Below are 26,252 nucleotides of genomic sequence, written 5' to 3'. Positions count from 1 at the left end.
TTATAGAATATTGTACAGTATAGGACCCCTGTATCCATGGAGCATGTGTTCCAAGGACCTGCCATCTGTACCGAAACCGCGGATAGTAGCAAACCCTATATGTATGTCCTATCACTTTTTTCAGTGATGGGAAGCACTTTATGGCTTCATCTTAGGCTTTGAAGAACTGCCAGCTTCTCTACTTTTCTGCTTTGGGGCTATTATTATGCAAAATTAAGATAACTGAAATCGCAGTGGATATGGAGGTTCTACTGTATATGAAAATTAAAGGTCAGGGTCCTGTCTGTACTTTTATTTATAGAACTTCTGCAGTGAGAGGAAGGGATGTGCAGAATAATAAATATTATATAAATTAGGGATGCAGTAATAAAACTAGAGAAAAACTGTCAGAATGTGAGGTTCATAACTCTTCAATACTTTACTGCATTGTACAAATAAATATGGTATAAGAAATGTTACCAGAACAAAGGTGTAAATTTTCAAGAGGGAATTAATCAAACTGTGTTAGCCCCGTTAGTTAGATTGTGATGGCTATATGGGACTGTGGGTCATACTGGGTTGCGAATGTAGAAAGGCTCAAAAGCAGTTGTATGTAAACTTTTTGCATTTAAAGAATTAAAGATGTTTACCAGGAGTTTACCTGGAGAGAGTTTAGGGGGTCAACACCCCCGTGGCCCTGTCTGAGACCAGGCCTCATGGTGGATCAGGGTCTGATCAACCAGGCTGTCACTGCTGGCCGCATGCAAGCTGACGTACGAACCACAGCCCGGTTGGTCAGGTACTGACTTTAGGTGCCTGTCCAGTGCCTTCTTGAAGACAACCAGGGGTCTATTGGTAATTCCCCTTATGTATGCTGGGAGGCAATTGAACAGTCTTGGGCCCCTGACACTTATTGTGTTGTCTCTCAGTGTGCTTTTGGCACCCCTGCTTTTCATCGGGTTCAAGTATTTATACTGTACTTTTAATTTTAAAAATTTTCAGGCCAGCAGAGTATATCGACATCCAGGCCTGTTGAAGTACTTGGACGGGGGTGTGATCAATGGGGAGGTGGTTGTGGTGATGGAGAGAGCCACCTCACTGCTACACCATGATCTGGAGCACTTCTCTCCACTTCACATATCAGCAGGGCTTTTGTCTATTATTGATACTTTAGCCTTTCTCCATGACAGGGTAAGACTAGAGTTCTGTTTACAGTTCTTAGAGCTTTATTGCTGTTTGTATATTGTGTTCTTTTTAGTGTAAATGGCATTCTTACCTGATTATATTATATTTTCCATTTCAGGCAGGCGTAAGTCACAACAATGTAAGCACTGCCAGCATTTTTGTCACCCCTGATGGAGCATGGAAGCTGTGGGGCCTTGAGTACTCATGCAGGTATAGTGTTTTGATGGAAGCTTTAGATTTGGTGTTGAGTGTATATGTAAGATTTTTGATGAGTGGCTGATCTCCAATGCTAATGGAATTATTTTCATTTAGGAAATAACACAGAACTTATTTTCCCTTTATGGTAATTTTCTTTGTCACTACCACTTAACATATTTCATGCATTCAAATTCTCATCACTGGTAACTAAAGATTGTCCATTTTTTCTTTTTTTTCTTTTTTCATATTCTTACTTTTTACCACTTGTTTATGGTTCCTTCTTTTCAAACTTGATTATTTTCAGTATCAGGAAGTAATTATAGTGGTACCTTGACTTACGAATGCCCCAACTTTCGAGTTTTCCGAGTTATGAGCCGTCGCTCGGTTGATTTTTTGCTTTGAGTTGCGAGCCAAAATCCAAGTTATGAGTGAGCTTCAGATATGCTGCCACTCGCAGGAGAGAGGAAATACCAGAAACCTCGATAATAGTCAATGTGTAACATCCTTTCAATTTTGATATCACTGGTAGTGTCATCCTGTCAGAATGTTATATAACATATTCCCTTAGTAAAGAGAAACAATTCTGGAATGTGTAATACATGTTCGGCAGGCCAGCAGGTTGGGTGGCCGGCTGGCTGGTTGGCTGGCTGATTTGCTTTGGCTGTCTCTATCTCCTTCTGTCTGTCTGTATCTATCTCTGCCTTTCTCTATCTGTGTGTCTGTGTCTCTATTTCTGTTTCTGTCTATCTCTCTCTGTCTCTGTCTCACATGTACACATAAATACGTACAGTTATACATAGTGTAAATTACCTAGGATAACCCAAAAAATCCAGACAAAGTGCTATACTATGCTTGTAGATATAAGGCATAATAAGCATGACTGGCAAGTAATACACATTTTCACTTGTTCAGGAATCAGACGTGTCCGACTCTGTATCGTGTGTAATACCTGTTGGTTCACGAGCAGCTCTCTCTCTCTCTCTGAGAGAGAGAGAGACAAGTAGAGAGACAGGAAGACAGAAACACAGGCAGACAGAAAGACCGACAAGCAGAGACAGATAAACATAGACAGAGCTAGACAGAAACAGACAGACCTGTTTATTTGTAACAGTGAAAAATAAAGCCAAGTCAGTGCATGATCATCAAATGTCACTCCACGAGTGACACTCCACTGGCAGTGGAGTGTCACTCCATCGGCAGTGGAGTGACACTCATCTTACACCGTGCTTTAAGGAGTTTCATATATACTCCAGCATTTCTGAAACTGCTGGGACCTGGTGAAAAAGGCAAAAATCATTTCTGATTTATAAATACTGTACATTCTTCTATTTATAAACCTGTAACAAAATAATTGGGTTGATTTTTTGGAGTCTGGAACAGATTAATGGCATTTCAATTAATTTCAATGAGGAAAATTTATTTGATATACGAGCTTGGTCACGGAACAAATTAAACTCATAAGTTAAGGTACCTCTGTACTGCTTCACTTACTGAAAGGGAATATTCTCATTGATGGTTTTTCCTCTTCCTATATTCACACTACAATGCCACTTGACAGTCCACATTTTCTTTTTCTTATTTTCTTGTCCCTGTACAATGGAACCTTTAGTTTCAGCCGTAATCAGTTCAAGAAGCTCGGCCGAAATTCAAATTGTTCGAAAGTCAGAGCAATATTTCCCATAAGAAATAATGTAAATCCAATTAATCCATACCAGACACCCAAAAATATTCACAAAAAATTAATTTTTTAAAGAATAAACATAGTTTTAAATACAGAAAGCAATGAGAAATAAATATAAACATTACATACCTTTACTGAAGACTCTTGTTGGCTTATGGAAGACAGGGAGGAGGAGAATTTGGAGAAAAGACAAGATACTCCTTCAATATGATGCTAATATCAACTCTACGGCTTATTTATCTATCACAATTGATCTAATATGACATAATAAACAATATTAATAACATAGAAATGTGATATATACTCTAGAATGAATAAAATGTGTCATTATGTATGTCATGAGTGGTGGTGGTGGTGTTGCGTTATCAGGGCCACTGACAGCATAAGCCGTATAGTGGTGGTGGCGGTGGCATTGTTTCCAGTGGCCTTGTATACCTCCAATAACATTAGAGGAGTTAGTTTCGTGTCCATTTTCTATTGCTTAATCGCTTAACTTGCTACACTGTTAATGCTCCACTTTATTGGTAGCTGGCGCTATATCCTTTATCGACTCCTGCTGCTTTAGTATTGTATATATTGTAGAATCACTGAAGAAGGCACATTCTCCCCTCTCTCTTCCTCCTCCACTTTAGTACTTTGCTACAATTTCTTTCTTCAATTCTGTCGTGTTTCTCACTTTCTTTACCAAAGGATTGGCACTAGGAAGTTTCTTTGGGCCCATGGTTAATTATGTAGCAGTCGCACTCAATCAACAAGCACAAAAAACAATGGATTATTGTGAAATATTTGGATGAAAGCGCAGAGTAATGTTCACTCGAGGAGAAACAAAGCTAGACTGACTCACAACACGTGTGTGGGATGCTTTTCGTGGGCGCAGACAGGTCTGGTATGGCGGCCTAAACTCTAGGTACTGTTTGAAACTCAAGACAAAATTTAGCCAAAAAAAAGTGACTGAAACTCAAAACTGCCAAAACTTGGGGTGGCCGAAACTCGAAGTTCCACTGTATCTTATTTTATCTCTTCCCATATAAAGTTGTGTGTGCTTGGTGAGGGTAATTCTCATTTTCTTCACACAATCTCAGTGCAAGCAAATTTAGCTTCACTTAATAGTTAACCCAGCATGTTCTTTAATAGATTTTTAATATGCTCATTTCAACTTGAAAATATTTGCATGTCTTAATAATGATGGTCAGTACACTGATGGTTTAGCCATTAAAATCATAGAAAATAAATCTAGAGCAACAAGGATGCCATACTTCATATAGGGCTGTGGGGGTAGAAGATCCCTTGAAACTAGTTACAAGTAAATCACATGTAGTTAGATAGGCAGATGCATTTGTACTCGGACCAATTTATATTATTGTATTTTGTAAGAACTTATATAAGAAAGCAACAGTCTTTCTTCCTTATGCATTGCATTGCATTTTTCTGTTTGCAAGATAGTCATGTCTTTTTTAACATTAAACATTGCTGTTATGTAATTGTTTACTGTAAATAAAAATGGTGCACTTTCTCCCATTGATATTTCATTGTAGTCACATACACTGCATCATGCTGCATCACACTATTTCAGTGACCTATTATTTCGGTCACTCAAAACAACTCATTCGTTATCTTTGCTTAACTTTTCTCTGCGTATTTCTATTACATATTTATATTTTTACACATTGGAGGGTTCTACAGAGGTCTGCTTTAGCTCATTTTAAAGCCAAGCTCTACCAATATCTACTATTGTTAATGTATAGGTGTGTATCTTACTTAATAACATACATTTAGGAAACAAATTATAAGCTTGATCTGGATGTGGGTCAGCTTTCATTCAGTAAGTTCATTTGATGTTTTGAATGTCCACACGTTGTGAGAATCTGCTCTGAAAACACATAATTAGTGAAATGAATGATTGGTGTTGTAACTGCTAATGGATGTCTGTCATCTTGCTGTGTAATAGCTGTTTTCTGGCACTCCTTAAAGTTGGTGCAGGTGGCAACTCATCAGAGCATTAGGAGCATTGAGGGGATAAAACACCTCAATTACTGGGAGCGCTTGAGGTACCTAAACCTGTATTCCCTGGAACGCAGGCGGGAGAGATACATGATTATATGCACCTGGAAAATCCTAGAGGGACTAGTACCGAACTTGCACACGAAAATCACTCACTATGAAAGCAAAAGACTTGGCAGACGATGCAACATCCCCCCAATGAAAAGCAGGGGTGTCACTAGCACGTTAAGAGACCATACAATAAGTGTCAGGGGCCCGAGACTGTTCAACTGCCTCCCAGCATACATAAGGGGGATTACCAACAGACCCCTGGCAGTCTTCAAGCTGGCACTGGACAAGCACCTAAAGTCGGTTCCTGACCAGCCGGGCTGTGGCTCGTACGTTGGTTTGCGTGCAGCCAGCAGTAACAGCCTGGATGATCAGGCTCTGATCCACCAGGAGGCCTGGTCACAGACTGGGCCACGGGGGCGTTGACCTCCGGAACTCTCTCCAGGTAAACTCCAGGTATACATAGATGCTCCTCACCTTACGATGGGGTTTACAGCCTGAGGAACCCATCTTAAGTTGAAAATATAAGTCGAATATGAATTTTTTCTTTTCAACATGTCGGCCGTCTCCTACTGAGGTAGGGTGACCCAAAAAGAAAGAAAATCCCCAAAAAGAAAATACTTTCATCAACATTCAATACTTTCTCCTCAGTCGCACATAATCACTGTCTTTTCAGAGGTGCTCAGATATGACAGTTTAGAAGTCCCTCCAAACTGTCAATATCCCAAACCCCTCCTTTAAAGTGCAAGCATTATACTTCCCATTTCCATTTCCAAGACTCAAATCTGGCCAACTGGTTTCCCTAAATCCCTCCACTAAATATTACCCTGCTCACACTCCAACATCTCGTCAGGTCCCAAAAAACATTCGTCTCCATTCACTCCTATCTAACATGCTCACGCACGCTTGCTGGAAGTCCAAGCCCCTCACCCACAAAACCTCCTTTACCCCCTCCCTCCAACCTTTTTGAGGATGACCCCTACCCCTTCTTCCTTCCCCTACAGATTTATACACTCTCCAAGTCATTCTACTTTGATCCATTCTCTCTAAATGACCAAACCATCTCAACAACCCCTCTTGAGCCCTCTGACTAATGCTTTTAGTAACTCCACACCTCTTCCTAATTTCCACACTCCGAATTCTCTCCATAATATTTACACCACAATATTGTCACTGAGTAGGTAAATAAACAAATAATCACTGTAACTAACTAAATACTGTACCTTTTTTAAAATGTTAATAAATCCTTTACATCAAGATGTGGGTCACCGAGATGTTGTGGATGTCCTGGAGCAATATCTAAAATAAGGAAAATCTTGAAGGGTATGTTGTTTTGATGACAGTATTCTTTCACCTAGTGAATAAAACAGTTCAAAAGCCATATTGCATATTGCTAGCCAAGGAACAGATTAAAATTTAAAGTTTGATGACTGCTGAATGTGCATTGCCATCGCACCATCATAAAGTTGATACTGTTTGGGAAACTGAGCCATCATAAAGCAAGGAGTACCTGTCACCATCACCTCGGGTATTGAAGGGTTTGCTGAATGACAGGTCCATCTAGGCTGGATCAAGGCCAGAGAAGAGTTTCTTTGCACTGTCTTCTACCTTGCACAGATTTTGAAGATGGAATGAAAGATAAGCAATAAAAGAGAGTGGTGGATACTCAGCGTGAAAGCAAACTGATGTATTGTATAGTATTCCATAGTTTTGCAGCCTATGTTGTTTATCAAGTCTGAGATGTGCCATTGCATTGCTATTTCCTTTGTTGCAGTGCTTACAATATTTATGACATGGTCATTAGTTATTGTAGCCTAATTTCTCGCTGAGAATATCAATTTCACTTCTGCTTATTTTTACACCAACTCAAGTAGAACCATTTTTTGCACGTTGGCTGGTATAAACCTAGCCTTTCTTTATGCTCGTCAAAACCAACCCACAAATTGAGGACAGAATTGAATGATGCCTTGATTCATCTTGGACTATTATTAAGTCATGAGTGATATAATGGCCCAAGATGGACCAAAATGTTATTCAGTTTCATGTCCAATTTGTGGGTTATTTGTAAATTGTATCAGTCACAGTATTGTGATTTTTATTCTTCTACTCTTTATTTCTTAGTGTGAATAATTGGTGGCTGGTTTACTTATGTGATGGCCAAAAGTGGCTTGATAGAATTTTAGGAAATATTTCAGATTTTCCTTCAGAAAGTCTAAAGAACATAAATAAACATTATGTGATATTGTTATGCTGAGTATCTTGCAATTTTCTATATTTTTCAGTTTTGGAGAGCTGACACGTGATCATATTGAACACATAAATAGCTACTGTCATGAGAAATCTATCCCACCAGATGACAAATCTCGAATTTCTCCAGCATATCAGCATGCTAGAGACTCCTATGCTTTTGCTCGTCTTGTTGAAGATATTCTAACTCCAGAAACTGTGTCAGGTTAGTGCTGAAGTAGAGGAATTGATGAATATTTTGTTATTTAACTGTTTATGTGTTTTATACTTGTTACACAGTATATATCTGATAAGGGGGACTTTATGAGGTTAGCATGTATGTCTTAATGTTTTTACACAGTTTATGGGTGGTATCTTGAGAATATATCTTTGCCTAAACTTTAAGCTTGCCTCACTTTTATACTTTATGTTCATAAACAAAGTTTTCTATAGAAGTGAGATAGTACAGTTCCCTGTTGGTTATTTTGGTGATTATTTTTTTGTTTTGTGTATCAGGGGGTTTGCCTCTACTTACTGGAGTAGTGACAAATGAAACAAGAGATACCTCTTTCTTGCTATACACATTCCGTAAATACAGAGGTGCTGGATATTCTTGGCTGAAACTGTAAGGCCCATAAATAATTTTGTTTGAGGGTTTAGATATTATTATGCTGATGCTGTCTTAAAATAGTTGTAACATAATCACTTCAAATATGGCATATAAATATCATATAGTTCTGTTGTGCTCATCTCAAAACTACAATTATCCTTGTGTTCCATAGGCATCTGCAATAGTAATAAAAATAATTATGGAAAAATATGGTGATAGTGATTGTGAGAAGTACAGTGCCTGCACTTGAAGGAGAAGTGGGGATGTTGAAATTCAGAGGATGATTTGAATTCTGATGTCTGTGCACTTCTGGTAAGACAGCTACTGAATGAATGAAGGTGAATGGGTATCCCTTTTTTAGTTCACCCTCCCTAAGTGGTAAATGACTAGTGTATTAAAATAATTTTAACCCTTTGACTGTTTTCGACGTATAAATACGTCTTACGAGCCAATGTTTCTGACGTATATATACTCAATAATTCTAGCGGCTTCAAATCAAGTGGGAGAAAGTTGGTAGGCCCACATGTGAGAGAATGGGTCTGTGTGGTCAGTGTGCACCACATAAAAAAAATCCTGCAGCACACATTGCGTAATGAGAAAAAAAAAACTCTGATCGTTTTTTTGGAATAAAACGCCGACTTTGAGGTGTATTTTCGTATAGTATTTATCGTTGTATTCGCGTTTTCATGGTCTTAGGTGATAAAATGGAAAACATATTACAGAAATAGAGATGATTTTCATTACTTTTACGATGAAAACGACCTTGAAACTGAGCTCAAAGTAGCGGAAATGTTCGATTTTTACCAATGTTCAAGAGTACATAAATCACACCACACGTCCAATACACGTCAACTGGGGAGTCTAATATTCTTTCACTAGTGCACTGATATTATTTATACCATTTTTACAATAATGCAGTCGTCTGCATAACAGTAAATTTTGTATTTTTTTGTATGAATAAAAAATCAAAATAGAAAGCAATAATAATATAAGAGGGGCCTAGAGATGTGACTAATGAACAGAGCATATGTTATTTTAGTGCCACGAATGTCTACCTTGTTTATTCTGGACCCTATTTTGAAATTGGCATCTTTTTTATTTTGCGTGAAATTGGCCAAATTGCCAATTTCTGACCACCATATTGGGTAGTCCAAATTAGTAAATGGGAGGTTTCTTGTACTCAGCTGATAGATAAAATGGAGTTCTAATGAAATAGCTATGAGTTTGGTCAACTGGAACAATGGAATTGGCTGAAAATTGGGCTCAAAGTCGGCGAAATCGCCGATACGCATATGTCGCCGAGACCGCTAACTTCGCGGGAGCATAATTCCACGAGTTTTCGACCAAATTTCGAACTTTTGGTGTCATTACCATCGGGAAAAGATTCTCTATCATTTCATAAGAAAAAATAATTTTTTTTTTTTTTCAAAAATTGAGCGACATAGAATGACAGTTTCAGAGAGGGGCCTGAAACAGTCAAAGGGTTAAGTAAACAATTGTAGTAAGAGTGCACTAAAATAAAGCAGCTATATAAAGAATAGAAATATGTAATGTAGAGGATAATTCTTTTTTCAGCAAACCGGCTGTATCCCACCGAGGTGGGGTGGCCCAAAAAGAAAAACGAAAGTTTCTCTTTTTAAATTTAGTAATTTATACAGGAGAAGGGGTTACTAGCCCCTTGCTTCTGGCATTTTAGTCGCCTCTTACAACACGCATAGCTTACGGAGGAAGAATTCTGTTCCACTTCCCCATGAGATAAGAGGAAATAAACAAGAACAAGAACTAGTAAGAAAATAGAAGAAAACCCAGAAGGGTGTGTAGATATATGCTTGTACATGTATGTGTAGTGTGACCTAAGTGTAAGTAGAAGTAGCAAGATGTACCTGAAATCTTGCATGTTTATGAGACAGAAAAAAGGACACCAGAAATCCTACCATCATGTGAAACAATTACAGGCTTTCGTTTTACACTCACTTAGCAGGACTGTAGTACCTCCCTGGGTGTTTGCTGTTTACCAACCTACTACCTATGTAGAGGATAATATACAAGAAAAAATTATATAGAAAGAACATGTAATACTGCATACAAAACATTGGGATAATATTCAGTACACAAAATTGGGTATATGAACAGGATAAGTGTGGTGCATTTATATGAAACAGTATATTACTTAACAGTTTTTGTCTTATCTTTAGCAAGCTGTACAGGAAAAGGGGGTTACTAGCCCATTGCTCCCGGCATTTTAGTTGACTTTTACGACATGCATGGCTTATGGAGGAAGAATTCTTATTCTACTTCCTTTCCAAAAAATAATAAGAACAAGAACTGTTAAGATAGTCAAAGAAAACTCAAGTAAGTGTCTATACATAAATGTGTACATGCATGTGTAGTGTGACCTAAGTGTAAGTAAAAGTAGTAAGATATACCTGTTGTGTGTTTGAGACAGAAAAAACACACCAGCAATCCTACCATCATGTAAAACAAATAAAGGTTTCTGTCTCAAACTCATTTGGTAGGACAGTAGTACCTCCCTGGGTGGTTGCTGTCTACCAGCCTACTGGAAGTGGGAAGTACAATGCCTGCACTTTAAAGGAGGGGTTTGGGATATTGGCTGTTTGGAATGATACCTAAACTATCATATCTGAGTGCCTCTGCAAAGACAGTGATTATGTGTGAATGATGGTGAAAGTGTTGAATGATGATGAAAGTTTTTTTTCTTTCTTTTTGGGTTTTCTTTCTTTTTGGGTCACCTGCCTCAGTGGGAAACGGCCAATGTATTTAAAAAAAAAAAAAAGAACTTATCTGCACAAAATGCAACTGAAAAGTTTTACCATAGAAAAAATGGACATGGATTCCTTTGCAACAAATAGGCTAGAAATGCATAGACTTTCACAAGCACCTTAGTGTCTCTCTGGTCTTTACAGATTATTCATGTTTTTTAACTGGGTTGTCAATCATTTTGTTTACATGTGCACTATGGATGTAAGTGTGATGTTATACCATTAGTAGGCCAGTGTTTTCACATTATTCACATTAACATGGTTATCAACAACCAGTTCTATTGCTATATTCCTTTACTCTGGACTCTGTGACTGTGAAAGGGTTGTGACTCCACAGAATGGTGACTTTCCAAACTTGGAAATTGGAACAGATGTTTTGGAAATTTATATTTGGATACTTTTATTTTTGGCTTTAATTCTGTATTTTGATAACCTTTACACAGTCAGACAAGAAGTAAATACACAATTCTAACATCCCAATCTCAAATACTTGCTCATGAGGATATTTGCAGTATGTTTAATAATTTTTTTTCAACAAACTGGCCATATCCCACTGAGGCTGGGTGGCCCAAAAAGAAACACGAAAGTTTCTCTTTAAATTTTGTAATTTATACAGGAGAAGGGGTTACTAGCCCTTTGCTTGTTTAATAATATTTAGGAAAAAATGTGTTTTGTAATTTAGTGTTCCTATTTAGTGTAGAATCTTTGACTGATCTCTGTGCAGAAATGATAAAAATACAGTATAATAACTTTTGTATATTTTTGTATATTATGATTAACAGATGATCACTTTTAGTTCTATAATAATGCTGATACTTTAACATTGCTAGAAGTAGCAGGTGCTGGGGACTTTCTGTCACTGCTGCAGAAGAGTGGCCTCAACAAAGACTGGATGCAGAGGCCTCGCTTGGCTGTACTAGCTGACCATCACATCTTCAGGCATGATTTTTTGAAACTACATGATAATCTGACTAATGTCTTACTTTTGAGTGATCAGAAGAGAGATGAGTTTCTCAAGTGAGTATATTGAGGAGGATCATTTTCTGTTATAATATTAAGTACTCAGAGATATCATCACTTCATTTTTTTAATGTGGGGTTGAAGGCAGTACAGCGCCATACACACACATGCATGTGCAGAGACAGAATGACAGACAGCTGCTAACACAGTGTTTTCATATTCTCTTTGTCTTCAGAGTTAAAATGAAAAGAAACTGTTTAAAATATTTATATATAAATTATTTATCATCATGAATCATAAATCTAAGGAGAAATAAATAAATTAGCTGTTTCTACATAGCAGTCATATTTATTTTGTGTGTATATGAGTGAGAGCCCACCAATGGCTGTGTTATAATACTATACTGATAAATTACCTTCCAAACTTACAGCATTTTTGCAACCCTACAGTACTTTGCCTACTCTGATGTATTGCATATGCATTGTGTATCAGTTTGATTATTAATCTTATATTTTATGATAATTGCATGTGTGAGGTTGGGCTCCTGCTGTGTCAGTGTTTATATCTCTCCCTTACTCTACATATCTATCCTTCCCTCCACACATCTGTCCCTACCTCCACACATCCAACTCCCTCTCTCCACTCCTGTTGCCCCCTTCCCTCCACTCCAACCTTCCTTCCATTCCTCCTTCCCTTCCCTTGACATTGTTATAACCAAAATTGTTTTGTTAGGAATAAAATACAAATTCTTTTATTGTCTAGTGTACTAGTAAGTCTTTATTGTAAAATTATATTATTGCAGTGACATTATTTTTACAAACAAATATTATTTGGTCTGTGAATCCCTTAACCCCCAACCAGCCCAGGGGCAATCACAGCCCTTCAACCTAACATGAATAGAATGCAGTGATGATGTCTCTCGAGTACTTTTTTCAATATTTTGACAACTTTTCATAATTATTTTTTGGGTTTTGCACTTACAGAATGGGGAGTATTACTCTGAGCATGTATAGTAAAACACCTCACCCTATGGCCAGTAGTACATGGTAATGGAGTAAGGATAAGCACATTAAATCCAGGGAAAATGGAGAGTGAATGATGATTTTACATTTGTCTGTTGTTTCCAAAACCCACAAAATGTAGGTCTGTTAAATCAAGGTTTTACTTTATTTATGAATGCTGATCTGGAGTTATGAATGTTGCAAACATACAAGTAGTAATTTATTGAAGTAAGTTTGATTGTTAGGCAGGCTAATTTTGTGATGTAAATGGAAAGGCTTGCTTTTCTTTGTCTTCTTTGCCTTATACTTATCTACTGTAGCTCATCTCATTTGATAGGTTGCCTTCTGTCTGTTCCTATTTGGGATCTGTTGTTTTGACCTGCCAGTGATACCCCTCCCCCAATCCTTTAATCATAGTGTATAACAGCTTTGAGATAATTTCTTTAAAGCTGTTTACTTCATTAACTTTCTTATCTTCACATATTCGTCCTTCCTAGACTTCTTTTTCCTCTGCTATGGATGCATCTGCATGTACCACATACACACACCCATTACTAAGCTTTAACACTCATGTAATAAGCAAAATACAGTATCAAGCATTCTTTTAAGACCGTACACTTGTATAAATTTTAACACATTGGCTGTTTCCCACTGAGGCAGGGTGACTCACAAAGAATGAAAAACTGAAAAAGAAAGAAAAAACTTTTATCATCCAACACTTTTACCATCATTTATACGTAATCACTGTCTTTGCAGAGGCGATTGGATACAACAGTTTAGATGTCACTCCAAACAGCTAATATCCCAAACCCCTCCTTTAAAGTGCAGGCCTTGTACTTAAAGTCTGGGTAACCTGTTTCCCTGTATCCCTTCACAAAATATTACCCTGCTCACACTCCAACAGTTAGTCAGGTCCCAAAAACCATTCATCTTCATTCACACTCTAACATGTTCACGCACGCTTGCTGGAAGTCCAAGCCCCTCGCACACTAAACCTATACCCCCTCTCTCCAACCTTTCCTTGGATGACCTCTACCCTGCCTTCCTTCCACTACAGATTTGTACGCTCTCCAAGTCATTATACTTTGTTCTATTTATTTTTTTTTATTATCACACCGGCCGATTCCCACCAAGGCAGGGTGGCCCGAAAAAGAAAAACTTTCACCATCATTCACTCCATCACTGTCTTGCCAGAAGGGTGCTTTACACTACAGTTTTTAAACTGCAACATTAACACCCCTCCTTCAGAGTGCAGGCACTGTACTTCCCATCTCCAGGACTCAAGTCCGGCCTGCCGGTTTCCCTGAATCCCTTCATAAATGTTACTTTGCTCACACTCCAACAGCACGTCAAGTATTAAAAACCATTTGTCTCCATTCACTCCTATCAAACACGCTCACGCATGCCTGCTGGAAGTCCAAGCCCCTCGCACACAAAACCTCCTTTACCCCCTCCCTCCAACCCTTCCTAGGCCGACCCCTACCCCGCCTTCCTTCCACTACAGACTGATACACTCTTGAAGTCATTCTGTTTCGCTCCATTCTCTCTACATGTCCGAACCACCTCAACAACCCTTCCTCAGCCCTCTGGACAACAGTTTTGGTAATCCCGCACCTCCTCCTAACTTCCAAACTACGAATTCTCTGCATTATATTCACACCACACATTGCCCTCAGACATGACATCTCCACTGCCTCCAGCCTTCTCCTCGCTGCAACATTCATCACCCACGCTTCACACCCATATAAGAGCGTTGGTAAAACTATACTCTCATACATTCCACTCTTTGCCTCCAAGGACAAAGTTCTTTGTCTCCACAGACTCCTAAGTGCACCACTCACTCTTTTTCCCTCATCAATTCTATGATTCACCTCATCTTTCATAGACCCATCCGCTGACACGTCCACTCCCAAATATCTGAATACGTTCACCTCCTCCATACTCTCTCCCTCCAATCTGATATTCAATCTTTCATCACCTAATCTTTTTGTTATCCTCATAACCTTACTCTTTCCTGTATTCACCTTTAATTTTCTTCTTTTGCACACCCTACCAAATTCATCCACCAATCTCTGCAACTTCTCTTCAGAATCTCCCAAGAGCACAGTGTCATCAGCAAAGAGCAGCTGTGACAACTCCCACTTTGTGTGTGATTCTTTATCTTTTAACTCCACGCCTCTTGCCAAGACCCTCGCATTTACTTCTCTTACAACCCCATCTATAAATATATTAAACAACCACGGTGACATCACACATCCTTGTCTAAGGCCTACTTTTACTGGGAAAAAATTTCCCTCTTTCCTACATACTCTAACTTGAGCCTCACTATCCTCGTAAAAACTCTTCACTGCTTTCAGTAACCTACCTCCTACACCATACACTTGCAACATCTGCCACATTGCCCCCCTATCCACCCTGTCATACGCCTTTTCCAAATCCATAAATGCCACAAAGACCTCTTTAGCCTTATCTAAATACTGTTCACTTATATGTTTCACTGTAAACACCTGGTCCACACACCCCCTACCTTTCCTAAAGCCTCCTTGTTCATCTGCTATCCTATTCTCCGTCTTACTCTTAATTCTTTCAATTATAACTCTACCATACACCTTACCAGGTACACTCAACAGACTTATCCCCCTATAATTTTTGCACTCTCTTTTATCCCCTTTGCCTTTATACAAAGGAACTATGCATGCTCTCTGCCAATCCCTAGGTACCTTACCCTCTTCCATACATTTATTAAATAATTGCACCAACCACTCCAAAACTATATCCCCACCTGCTTTTAACATTTCTATCTTTATCCCATCAATCCCGGCTGCCTTACCCCCTTTCATTTTACCTACTGCCTCACGAACTTCCCCCACACTCACAACTGGCTCTTCCTCACTCCTACAAGATGTTATTCCTCCTTGCCCTATACACGAAATCACAGCTTCCCTATCTTCATCAACATTTAACAATTCCTCAAAATATTCCCTCCATCTTCCCAATACCTCTAACTCTCCATTTAATAACTCTCCTCTCCTATTTTTAACTGACAAATCCATTTGTTCTCTAGGCTTTCTTAACTTGTTAATCTCACTCCAAAACTTTTTCTTATTTTCAACAAAATTTGTTGATAACATCTCACCCACTCTCTCATTTGCTCTCTTTTTACATTGCTTCACCACTCTCTTAACTTCTCTCTTTTTCTCCATATACTCTTCCCTCCTTGCATCACTTCTACTTTGTAAAAACTTCTCATATGCTAACTTTTTCTCCCTTACTACTCTCTTTACATCATCATTCCACCAATCGCTCCTCTTCCCTCCTGCACCCACTTTCCTGTAACCACAAACTTCTGCTGAACACTCTAACACTACATTTTTAAACCTAGCCCATACCTCTTCGACCCCATTGCCTATGCTCTCATTAGCCCATCTATCCTCCAATAGCTGTTTATATCTTACCCTAACTGCCTCCTCTTTTAGTTTATAAACCTTCACCTCTCTCTTCCCTGATGCTTCTATTCTCCTTGTATCCCATCTACCTTTTACTCTCAACAACCCTTCTTCAGCCCTCTGACTAATACTTATAGTAACTCCACACCTCCTCCTAATTTCCACACTGAATTCTCTGCAAATTATTGACACCACACATTGCATGGCATCTCCACTGCCTCCAGCCTCTTCCTTGCTGCAGCATATACAACCCATGCTTCACACCCATATAAGAGTATTGGTACCACTATACTCTCGTACATTCCCTTCTTTGCCTCCATGGATAACATTTTGTTTTGTCTCCACAGGTACCTCAAAGCACCACTCAGCTTTTCTCCTTCATTATTTCTATGGTTAACCTTGTCCTTCATAAACCCATCTGCTGATAAGTCAACTCACAAATATCTGAACACATTCACTTCTTCCATGCTCCCTCCCTCCAGTGTAATACCCAATTTTTCTTTATCTAAATTGTTTGGTACCCTCATCACCTTACTCTTGTGTATGTTCACTTTCAACTTTCTTCATTTACACACCCTCCCAAACTCATCAACTCACCTTTGCAACTTTTCTTTAGAATCCCCCAAAAGCACAGTATCATCAGCAAAAAGTAACTGTGTCACCTCCTATTTTGTATTTGATTCCCCATAATTTAATTCCACCCCTCTCCCCAACACCCTATCATTTACCTCTTTTACAACCTCATCTATAAATATGTTAAACAACTGCCTACTTTTACTGGGCAGTAATCTCTCTCTCTCTTCTGCATGCACTAACCTGAGCCTCACTCTCATAAAAACTCTCAGCATTTAGCATTGCAGTACCTATTCTATGCACTTGCAACATCTACCACATTGCTCCCCTGTCCACCCTATCTTATTATGTATACAGCCTCTCCTCACTTAGTGACATACTCATTTACTGACAACTCGGACTTACAACAGGCTCTCTGACCAGTATGCATACATAAATAATGTATATTAGAGCTGATTTCCTCCATTATGTTTATTTCAATATACAGTACACTACTGTATAAACGTTTAAAAATATACTAAAAATGTTATAAATGGTGCAAAGGCGACATTAAAACAATATCAAAGATGGTTGACACACACCCACTACCATTATAATATGCTCCTCACTTAGTGATGAATTCGTTTACCGACGTGGTCTTAGGAACGGAACTCCATCATTAAATGAGGAGAGGCTGTATATAATAAGAAATATTGCTTGACAATTTCTTCTAGGTCTGTTGCGGACGACTTGCGTCAGTATCCTGAGGAGTTGGTATCGGGTACTTTGGCTAAAGCACTATTAAGTCGCCCATTGTTGTTGCATCCAGCTGCTGCTACCCACCTCATGCCCAAAGTTCTTACACCAAGGAATGGTAAGTATATATGCTATATATTTATAACTAGTGTTTCAGATGGTATTTTTAAAATTTTTTACATTATGTACCCTAATGCAAAAAGGATTTTTTTTTTTAATTTTTAGTTTGCTCATTTTATTTTATGCTGTATAACGTTTAATTTTTATTGATAATTTATCATATCTTTGGTGAATCAATGTGAATTTATCATATTAATACCTCTTGCACTGTAGTTTGGGAATTGGAAGCATATTAAAAGCTGGGTGAGTGGCTTTTCTATTTGAAATAATACAGCACAACCCTGCTGAACTAATGTCAACGCCTAAAGCATTATGAAAATAATAAATTTTTGGTATACAGTATATTAAAATAAGGTGTTTATTAGTTATATTTAACTACTAAATACTTCAAAATATAATATACCAGTATACAGTACACACAAGTGGTGCAGAACACTTAAAAATCATCTAGTGTGGAAGGCTTGGGAGCTCCATAAATGCAGTGTAATGTTTGATATGTAATACTAAAGGTCAGAAACTTGCTAGGCTAAACTGAAAATTTATACAGTATTTTATGTTCCATTTGTTATAGGTACAAGTGTTGTATATTATTTAAGCAGCATCTAGAGTATTAATAGTAGTGGAAACTGTCTCCATGATGAAATTTCTCATTGAATAATTGTAATTTTGTTTAATTTAGTATGCTGGTAAGTTCCTTGAGCCATTGCAGTATTTACATGGTATACAGTGGAACCTTGGTACTTGAGCAGCTCCCTAGTCGAACAAAGCTCAGCACTTGACCAAACAAACATGACCTGCCAGAACTTTGCTGTAAACTATTTTATGTTTCTTTGTATTTTTTAGTGTTTTTTATATTATTTGTATAAATAAGTCACCATTGGGGCTGTAAAGATTAGTGATGACAGCCAGCCAAAAAGAAAATTGGTTGGGAAGAATTTGTTCAATACTTGAACAGATTGGCACTCGAACAGTCTTCTGGAATGAATTAAGTTCAAGTACTAAGGTTATTTTTTTTTTCTTCTTATTCTTTTAAGTAATTTTTACAGGAAAAGGGGTTACTAGCCCATTGTTCCCAGCATTTTAGTTGACTTTTACAACACGCATGGCTTACGGAGGAAAGATTCTTATTCCACTTCCCCATGGATATAAAAGGAAAAGTAATTAGAACAAAAACTAAGATAAAATCAAAGAAAACTCAGATGAGTGTGTATAAATAAACGTGTACATGTATGGTTAGTGTGACCTAAGTGTAAGTAGAAGTAGCAAGACGTACCTGTAATCTTGCATATTTATGAGACAGACAAAAGACACCAGCAATCCTACCATCATGTAAAACAATTACAGGCTTTCGTTTTACACTCACTTGGCAGAACAGTAGTACAGTGGACCCCTGGTTAACGAACTTTTTTCATTCCAGTAGTATGTTCAGGTGCCAGTACTGACCGAATTTTTTCCCATAAGGAATATTGTGAAGTAGATTAGTCCATTTCAGACCCCCAAACATACACGTACAAACGCACGTACATAAATACACTTACATAATTGGTCGCATTTGGAGGTGATCGTTAAGCGGGGGTCCACTGTACCTCCCTGGGCAGAGAGCGTGTATAGTCCCTTTATATAAAGGGAAGGGGGACAAAAGAGATTGTAAAAATTATAGAGGAATAAGTTTTCTGAGTATACCAGGAAAAGTGTACGGTAGGGTTGTTATTGAAAGAATTAGAGGTAAGACAGAATGTAGAATTGCGGATGAGCAAGGAGGTTTCAGAGTGGGTAGGGGATGTGTAGATCAAGTGTTTACATTGAAGCATATATGTGAGCAGTATTTAGATAAAGGTAGGGAAGTTTTTTATTGCATTTATGGATTTAGAAAAGGCATATGATAGAGTGGATAGGGGAGCAATGCGGCAGATGTTGCTGGTGTATGGAATAGGTGGTAAGTTACTGAATGCTGTAAAGAGTTTTTATGAGGATAGTGAGGCTCAGGTTAGGGTGTGTAGAAGAGAGGGAGACTACTTCCCAGTAAAAGTAGGTCTTAGACAGGGATGTGTAATGTCACCATGGTTGTTTAATATATTTATAGATGGGGTTGTAAAAGAAGTAAATGCTAGGGTGTTCGGAAGAGGGCTGGGATTAAATTATGGGGAATTAAATACAAATTGGGAAGTGACACAGCTACTTTTTGCTGATGATACTGTGCTTATGGGAGATTCTAAAGAAAAATTGCAAAGGTTAGTGGACGAATTTGGGAATGTGTGTAAAGGTAGAAAGTTGAAAGTGAACATAGAAAAAAGTAAGGTGATGAAAGTATCAAATGATTTAGATAAAGAAAAATTGGATATCAAATTGGGGAGGAGGAGTATGGAAGAAGTGAATGTTTTCAGATATTTTGGAGTTGACATGTCAGCGGATGGATTTATGATGGATGAGGTTAATCATAGAATTGATGAAGGAAAAAAGGTGAGTGGTGCATTGAGGTATATGTGGAGGCCAAAAATGTTATCTTTGGAGGCAAAGAAGGGAATGTATGAAAGTATAGTAGTACCAACACTCTTATATGGGTGTGAAGCTTGGGTTGTAAATACTGCAGCAAGGAGGCAGTTGGAGGCATTGGAGATGTCCTGTCTAAGAGCAATGTGTGGTGTAAATATTATGCAGAAAATTTGGAGTGTGGAAATTAGGAGAAGGTGTGGAGTTAATTAAAGTGTTAGTCAGAGGGCTGAAGAGGGTTTGTTGAGGTGGTTTGGTCATTTAGAGAGAATGGATCAAAGTAGAATGACATGAAGAGCTTATAAATCTGTAGGGGAAGGAAGGCGGGGTAGGGGTCGTCCTCGAAAAGGTTGGAGGGAGGGGGTAAAGGAGGTGTTGTGGGCGAGGGGTTTGGACTTCCAGCAAGCGTGCATGAGCGTGTTAGATAGGAGTGAATGGAGACAAATGGTATTTGGGACCTACCGATCTGTTGGAGTGTGAGCAGGGTAATATTTAGTGAAGGGATTCAGGGAAACTGGTTATTTTATATAACCGGATTTGAGTCCTTGAAATGGGAAGTACAATGCCTGCACTCTAAAGGAGGGGTTCAGGATATTGGCAGTTTGGAGGGATATGTTGTGTATCTTTATACGTATATGCTTCTAAGCTATTGTCTTCTGAGCACCTCTGCAAAAACAGTGATTATGTGTGAGTGAGGTGAAAGAGTTGAATGATGATGAAAGTATTTTTTGGGGGGGATTTTCTTTCTTTTTGGGTCGCCCTGCCTTGGTGGGAGACGGCCGACTTGTTAAAAAAAAAAAAAAAAAAAAAACTAAGGTTCCACTGTATTTCAGTCTATGTGAACTTTACCACCCTTACCAGGTTTCTCACTTTGTTTGGTGTCATCACTCTCTCCTCTTCTCTCTCTATTTACATCTCTCTTTTTCTATAATTTATTATAATGTTTCATTAAATTTCCAATGTGTATAAAATATGTAAACTATACATAACTTTTTAGTTATGTGTAAAATAATGTTCTTCTGAATATAGTTTTATTGCAGCTGTAATGGTAATGGATTTGCTTTGTGCAGCCTAACATTACTGTTATACTAGTGTAATATACTTATTTTCATCATACTTTGATATGATAATACACTTATATCATGCAGGTGGAGATAATGATGCAGACAGTGGGTTGTTCAGTGCTGAGGTATTCCAGCGTGACATAGTGCCACAGCTTATCCGCTTGTTTAATGTGCATGATGCAACTGTTCGGAGTATCCTGCTGATGTATCTGCCTTACTATGTTTCATTAATCCCAAAAGATGTTCTAGCCAATGATGTGGTGAGTTGTACAAGTGGTTGGTATTTACCTCAATTTTTTTGTATTTGCATATTTTGTTTTTATATATATTCACTTATATTTCTGTAGCTATTAAAGTATTCTTTGTTACTGCGGTTGTTTGTTTTATAATTTATGCTTTTGGCTTTCACTTAGTGTAAACAATGTTGAATAATTGAAAACAGTATGGAGGGGCACTAAAGCAAATTTAGCAGTACTCTGAGCTCAGGATTAATAAAATGGAAGATTATCTGGCTTAGATTACACAGTGCATATTTTTTTAAACATCAAAACAATGATGTAGGTAAACTTTCTTACTGAGGGGTTATCAACTTTCTAAAAATATAGGAAAGAATATGAAAAAAATATATAGTTGGCCATATCTCAAATGCTGCTTTGCTCGACATTGATGGATTTTGATCGCATTTTAATTAAAATTTGTTACAAATACAGCTGCCGGAATTGTTACTTGGTATCCGTGACTCAAGTGACAGCTTAGTGATGTCAACACTCCATGCCCTTGCTGAACTTGTACCCATTCTTGGTGCTAACACTGTCATTGGAGAAAATAGACAGAATCTCTTCACAACTGCTAAGCCAAAGGTTAGCACTAATTTAGTTATAGTAATTTTCAGTATCACATATGCTGTGTAGTAAAGTTAAGGTAGTATGAACATGGAGGCAAAGAAGGGAATGTACAAGAGTATAGTGTTGCTAACACTCTTAAATGGGTGTGAAGCATGGGTTGTAAATGCTGCAGTGAGGAGGCAGCTGGAGGTAGTGGAGATGTGTCTAAGGGCAATGTGTGGTGTAAATATTATGCAGAGAATTCATAGTGTGGAAATAGGAGGAGGTGTGGAGTTACTAAAATTATTAGTCAGAGGGCTGAAGAAGGGTTGTTGAGGTGGTTCGATCATTTAGAGAGAATTGAGTAAAGTAGAATGACTTGGAGAGCATATAAATCTGTAGGGGAAGGAAGGCAGGGTAGGGGTCATCCTCTAAAAGGTTAGAAAGAGGGGGTAAAGGAGGTTTTGTAGGCAAAGGGCTTGGACTTCCAGCAAGCATTCACGAGCGTGTTAGATAGGAGTGAATGGAGATGAACAGTTTTTGGGACCTGACAAGCTGTTGGAGTGAAGGGATTCAAGGAAACCGGTTATTTTTATATATCCAGACTTGAGTACTGGAAATGGGAAATGCAATGCCTGCACTTCAAAGGAGGGGTTTGGGATATTGGCAGTTTGGAGAGATATGTTATATATCTTTCTTTCAACGTACCAGCCATATCCCACTGAGGTGGGGTGGCCCAAAAGGAAAAACGAAAGTTTCTCATTTCAAATTTAGTAATATACACAGGAGAAGGGGTTACTAGCCCCTTGCTCCCGGCATTTTAGTCGCCTCTTACGACACGCATGGCTTACGGAGGAAGAATTCTGTTCCACTTCCCCGTGGAAATAAGAGGAAATAGACAAGAACAAGAGCTAGAAAGAAAATAGAAGAAAACCCAGAGGGGTATGTATATATATGCTTGTACATGTCTGTGCAGTGTGATCTAAGTGTAAGTAGAAGTAGCAAGACATACCTGAAATCTTGCATGTTTATGTAACAGAAAAAAGGACACCAGCAATCTTACCATCATGTAAAACAATTATAGGCTTTCGTTTTACACTCACTTGGCAGGACGGTAGTACCTCCCTGGGCGGTTGCTGTCTACCAACCTACTACCTATATATGTTATATATCTTCTTCTTTCAACACACCAGCCGTATCCCACCGAGGCGGGGTGGCCCAAAAGGAAAAACGAAAGTTTCTCCTTTTACATTTAGTAATATATACAGGAGAAGGGGTTACTAGCCCTTTGCTCCCGGCATTTTAGTCACCTCTTACAACACGCATGGCTTATGGAGGAAGAATTCTGTTCCACTTCCCCATGGAGGTAAGAGGAAATAAACAAGAACAAGAACTAGAAAGAAAATAGAAGAAAACCCAAAGGGGTGTGTATATATATGCTTGTACATGTACATGTAGTGTGACCTAACCTGAAATCTTGCACGTGTATGAGACAGAAAAAAAAAGACACCAGCAATCCTACCATCGTGTAAAACAATTACAGGCTTCAGTTTTACACTCGCTTGGCAGGATGGTAGTACCTCCCTGGACGGTATATGTTATATATACATATTTATATATGCTTCTAAACTGTTGTATCTGGGGGCCTCTACAAAACCAGTGATTATGTATGAATGAGGTGAAAGTGTTGAATGGTAATGAAAGTAAGTATTTTCTTTTTGGGAATTTTCTTTCTTTATGGGTCACCCTGCCTTGGTGGGAGATGGCCGACTTGTTGAGAAAAAAAAAACATTATATTTGTTAGGTAGTAGGTTGGTAGACAGCAACTGCCCAGGGAGGTACTACTGTCCTGCCAAGTGAGTGTAAAGTGGAAGCCTGTAATTGTTTTACATGTTGGTAGGATTGCTGATGACTTTTCTCTGTCTCATAAACATGCAAGATTTCAGGTACAGTGGAACCTCAAAAATCGAACTTAATCCATTCCAGGAGCTAGTTCTAAATTCGAAGCAATATTTCCCATAAGAAATAATGGAAATACAATTAATCCGTTCCAGAAACCCAAAAATATTCACACAAAAAATACATTTTACAGAGATTAATTACAGTTTTACATACAACAAATACTATAGTTTTTAATTATGTATAGTAATACATATAAAATAACATTTTTACTTACCTTTATTGAAGATTGGTGATGGCATCTGGAAGATAGGGAGGAGAAGAGAGGGAGTTGGGGTTAGTGTTTGGAAGGAGAATCCCTCTCCATGAGGACTTCAGGTAAAGCCCTCTCTGGGGTTACTTCCCTTCTCTGTCTTTTAATGCCACTAGGACCAGCTTGAGAGTCACTGGACTCCTGTCTCACAAAATAACTGTCCACAGTCCTCTGTTTCTGGCACCTCTTTAACATTTCCCTAAAATGGGACATGGTTCTGTCACTGAACTTGTTGCAAAGATGGCTTGTTTCAGCTTGCTCAGGGTGGTACTTCTGCACAAACATTTGGACATCATTCCACTTGGCACAAATCTCCTTAATCTTTGAAGAAGGCACCTCATCCACTCCCTCTTCCTCCTCCTCTGAAGCAAGTTCCTCAGTTGTGGTCTGATACTGCAGCTCTTCAGTGGTTAGCTCTTCCCTGTGGTCCTCCACCAACTCTTCCACATCCTCACCACTCACCTCCAACCCCAGGGTGTTCCCCAATGCCACAGTAGAGTCCACAACAGGCAGAGGGTGAGCTGGGTCAGGGTCAGGGTCAGGGTCAGCCTCAAACCCTTCAAAATCCCTCATTTGGACACAATCTGGCCACAGTTGTTTTCAAGCAGAGTTCAAAGTCCTGGAAGTCACTCCCTCCCAAGCCTTACCTATAAGGCTTATGGAGCTGTAGATGTTGAAGTGATTCCTCCTGAACTCTCTTAGGGTCAACTTAGTGTCAGTGGTCACCTCAAAGCACTTTTCAAACACTGCTTTTGTGTAGAGCTTTTTGAAGTTAGAAATGCCCTGCTGTTCCATGGGCTGGAGGAGATGAGTGGTGTTAGGAGGCAAGAACTTCACTTTTATAAAACTGAAGTCCTTAGACAAGAGGTCTAATAAGTTTGGAGGATGAGCAGGAGCATTGTCCATTAACATGACGCACTTAAGTGGCAGTTTCTTTTCCTGGAGGTATTTTTTCACACTGTGGCCAAACACTTCATGGACCCACTGTTTGAAAATTTGTCTTGTGACCCATGCCTTATGATTAGCTTTCCACAAGACACATAACTTGTTCTTAAAGACATTGTTTTTCTTAAACACACTGGAATTTTCTGAATGATACACAAGTAAAGGCTTCACTTTAAAATCACCACTAGCATTAGCACAGAACAAAAGAATAAGCCTGTCTTTCATGGGCTTGTGTCCTGGCAGTGCCTTTTCCTCCTATGTGATGAAGGTCCTTTTTGGCATTTTCTTTCAAAACAGGCCTGTTTCGTCACAATTAAACACTTGTTCAGGTTTCAATTCTTCGCTGTCTATGTACCCCTTAAACTCCTGTACAAACTTCTCAGCTGCCCGTTTGTCTGAACTGGCTGCCTCACCATGTCTTACAACATTGTGTATGCCACTATGCTTCTTAAATCTGTCAAACCAGCCTCTGCTGGCCTTAAATTCACTATCAGCACTGGTTCCAGGAGTTTTCTGTACCAGATCGGCATGCAACTTCCTTGCCTTTTCGCAAATAATCGTCTCCGAAACACTATCACCTGCAATCTCTTTATCCTTGATCCACACCAGCAACAACTTCTCAACCTCTTCAACTATTTGTGGTCTTTTTTTGGTTAGCATATTAACACCTTTCGCAACATCAGCTTCCTTGATTTGTTCTTTCTTTGACAAGATAGAACCGATGGTCGACTTGTTTTTCCCATACATCCTGGCAAGCTCAACAAGTCTCACACCACTCTCATACTTCTGTATTATTTCCTTCTTCACATCTATGGTGTTTCTCACTTTCTTTACCACAGGGGTACCACTAGCAAGTTTCTTTGGGCCCATGGCAGCTTATTTCACAGTCCCACAAGCACTAAACACAACGAAATAATCGTAAAATGCGTGAATGAGAGCGCAGGTTGGTATTCACTTGAGCATAAATAAAGCTAGACTGCTCACGGTGCCTGTGCGGGGACGCAGACAGAGCGGGCCGGCAGACAGGTCCCGTACCCGGCGGTCCGAAAATAGGGGCGCATTCGATAATAGGGACACAGTTTGTCTGAGAAAATGGTCCTATTTTCGAAACGTTCGATATGTGATACATTCGATTTTTGAGGTTCCACTGTATTACGAAATGTTTCGTATGACC

The 26,252-nt window shown here is 38.8% G+C and overlaps 1 protein-coding gene across 1 annotated transcript in view; it reads left to right on the top strand.

The window, feature by feature from the left end:
• Positions 1-26,252, top strand: part of LOC128684078 (protein-associating with the carboxyl-terminal domain of ezrin) — a 63,998-nt gene that overhangs the window by 9,617 nt on the left and 28,129 nt on the right. Inside the window, exons 3-9 of the mRNA XM_070091175.1 lie at positions 982-1,170; positions 1,283-1,374; positions 7,375-7,544; positions 11,539-11,725; positions 17,402-17,541; positions 21,182-21,357; positions 21,808-21,957. Coding sequence (XP_069947276.1) covers positions 982-1,170; positions 1,283-1,374; positions 7,375-7,544; positions 11,539-11,725; positions 17,402-17,541; positions 21,182-21,357; positions 21,808-21,957 — 1,104 coding nt within the window. The remainder of the gene's footprint in view (positions 1-981; positions 1,171-1,282; positions 1,375-7,374; positions 7,545-11,538; positions 11,726-17,401; positions 17,542-21,181; positions 21,358-21,807; positions 21,958-26,252) is intronic.

This window comes from Cherax quadricarinatus, chromosome 3 (genome assembly GCF_038502225.1).
Source record: "Cherax quadricarinatus isolate ZL_2023a chromosome 3, ASM3850222v1, whole genome shotgun sequence".
NCBI classification, from domain to species: Eukaryota; Metazoa; Arthropoda; class Malacostraca; order Decapoda; family Parastacidae; genus Cherax; species Cherax quadricarinatus.
This window is presented reverse-complemented; position numbering and strand designations above follow the sequence as displayed.